Below are 1,514 nucleotides of genomic sequence, written 5' to 3' on the forward strand. Positions count from 1 at the left end.
CAGCTGATGTTCATATGTGCTTTCTGTGGGGGGATTTCCTCCTCCTGTGCGGTTGGAGCAGAGGCAGACAAGGAAAACTGCTAGTAGATCATCATCTGATTCCAGTGTCAAGCCCTTTATGTAAAACCCCAACTACTTTTATCTTCCATAGCACACCTCAGTTTTGGAAGAAGCAGTTGCCAGGCACGCTGTGAAGCGGGCTCTGAACTTCTGGCACAGGGGGTATTGAGCAGCGACAGCCTCAGCAAGGCCCACAGCACACCAAGCTCTGCTCCGGCCCGAGGCCTGGCGGCAGCTGCCTCAGACACTGGGCGGGCTCTTCTCAAACACGGGTAAAATGGCAGCTTTTCTTTAAACCTTCAGGACTTCTAACAAAACTAAAAATAAGAGGAGCCATACGCAACTCCAGCAGTGGGGAAAACAACAACAAAAAAAACCCCAACAAAACCCCGACAGAAACTGGCTTGTTGTGGAAAACAGCAGACTACACGACTTCACACTTCGGGGGTGGCACCCGACGCGACATCCCCACCACTCCAGCCGGTCCAGCACCTGCTGTGCCGGGAAGACGGGCCGAGGCTGAGGTACCGGCGACGGGAACCGCTCCCCGGTCACGGCTGGACCCTTGAGGGGAGGCTGAGGGGAGCCGCCGTGACTTCCTCCCGCCCTAAGCAGGGGAAGGGCCCACTGTTTTCCGGGCACGGGGGTCTGCCTGCGAAGCGAGTGTTTCCTGCTCGCTGCCCCTCCCCGCCGCCGCCATTCAGCTCCGGGCCCCCGGCGGGTTGAGGGAGGGCCGCCACTCCGCGCATGCGTCAGAGGGCTCCGTGAGGGGCGTGGACAGAGCCCGACGCCCGCCAGGGGACCGTACCACTGCGCGGCGTAGGGGTGAGCGAGGAAAGCGCTGCTTCCAAGAATTCGCTTACGAGGATTTTTTTCTGACTCCTTTCCTGACTCTGTGTGTGATTACGCTCCGACGGCAGGGAAAAGCAGGCGAGAGCCCGCACTCGCTCGCACGCTTCCTCTCCGCCTCCTTCTCTCCCTCGCCCACCCCCGGCGGCGGCGGATTGGGTGCATCCGGCTCGCTCCCCCCATCCCGTTGCCGATGGTCGGGCCCGCTCGCGCTGCCTGTGGCCCGGCGTCGTGAGTTCCCGCTCTCCCGCGTCCGCCTTCTCCCGCCCCCTCCCTCCTCCTTCTCCCTCCCTCCCTCCGTGCCGGCTCGGTGCTCGCCTCGGCCTCCCGCTCCCTCCCCCCGGCTCCGGCTCGGCCCCGGCGGCCCTATGGCGTACAGTCAGGGCGGCGGCAAGAAGAAAGTCTGCTACTATTATGACGGTGAGCAGGAGCGCGCGCGCGCGTGTGTGGACCCCCTCTAAGGGCCGCCCGGGGAGGCCTGACCCCCGGCCCCCGCCATTATGGGCCCCCTCTCCCAGCTCCATGGCGGCCTCGACCGGGGTGAGGGGTCCCCGTCTCCTCCACCTGCACCACCACCGCCGCCGCGCCCCGCTCCCGCCGTCGGC

At 64.5% G+C, this 1,514-nt stretch overlaps 1 protein-coding gene across 1 annotated transcript in view; it reads left to right on the forward strand.

The window, feature by feature from the left end:
- Window positions 1–1,091: 1,091 nt before the first annotated feature.
- The window catches only part of HDAC2 (histone deacetylase 2), a 26,270-nt gene continuing 25,847 nt past the window's right edge, over window positions 1,092–1,514 (forward strand). Inside the window, exon 1 of the mRNA XM_014964710.1 lies at window positions 1,092–1,329. Coding sequence (XP_014820196.1) covers window positions 1,278–1,329 — 52 coding nt within the window. The 5' untranslated portion in view covers window positions 1,092–1,277. The remainder of the gene's footprint in view (window positions 1,330–1,514) is intronic.

This window comes from Calidris pugnax, unplaced genomic scaffold (assembly GCF_001431845.1).
Source record: "Calidris pugnax isolate Ruff unplaced genomic scaffold, ASM143184v1 scaffold219, whole genome shotgun sequence".
In the NCBI taxonomy this organism is placed as follows: Eukaryota; Metazoa; Chordata; class Aves; order Charadriiformes; family Scolopacidae; genus Calidris; species Calidris pugnax.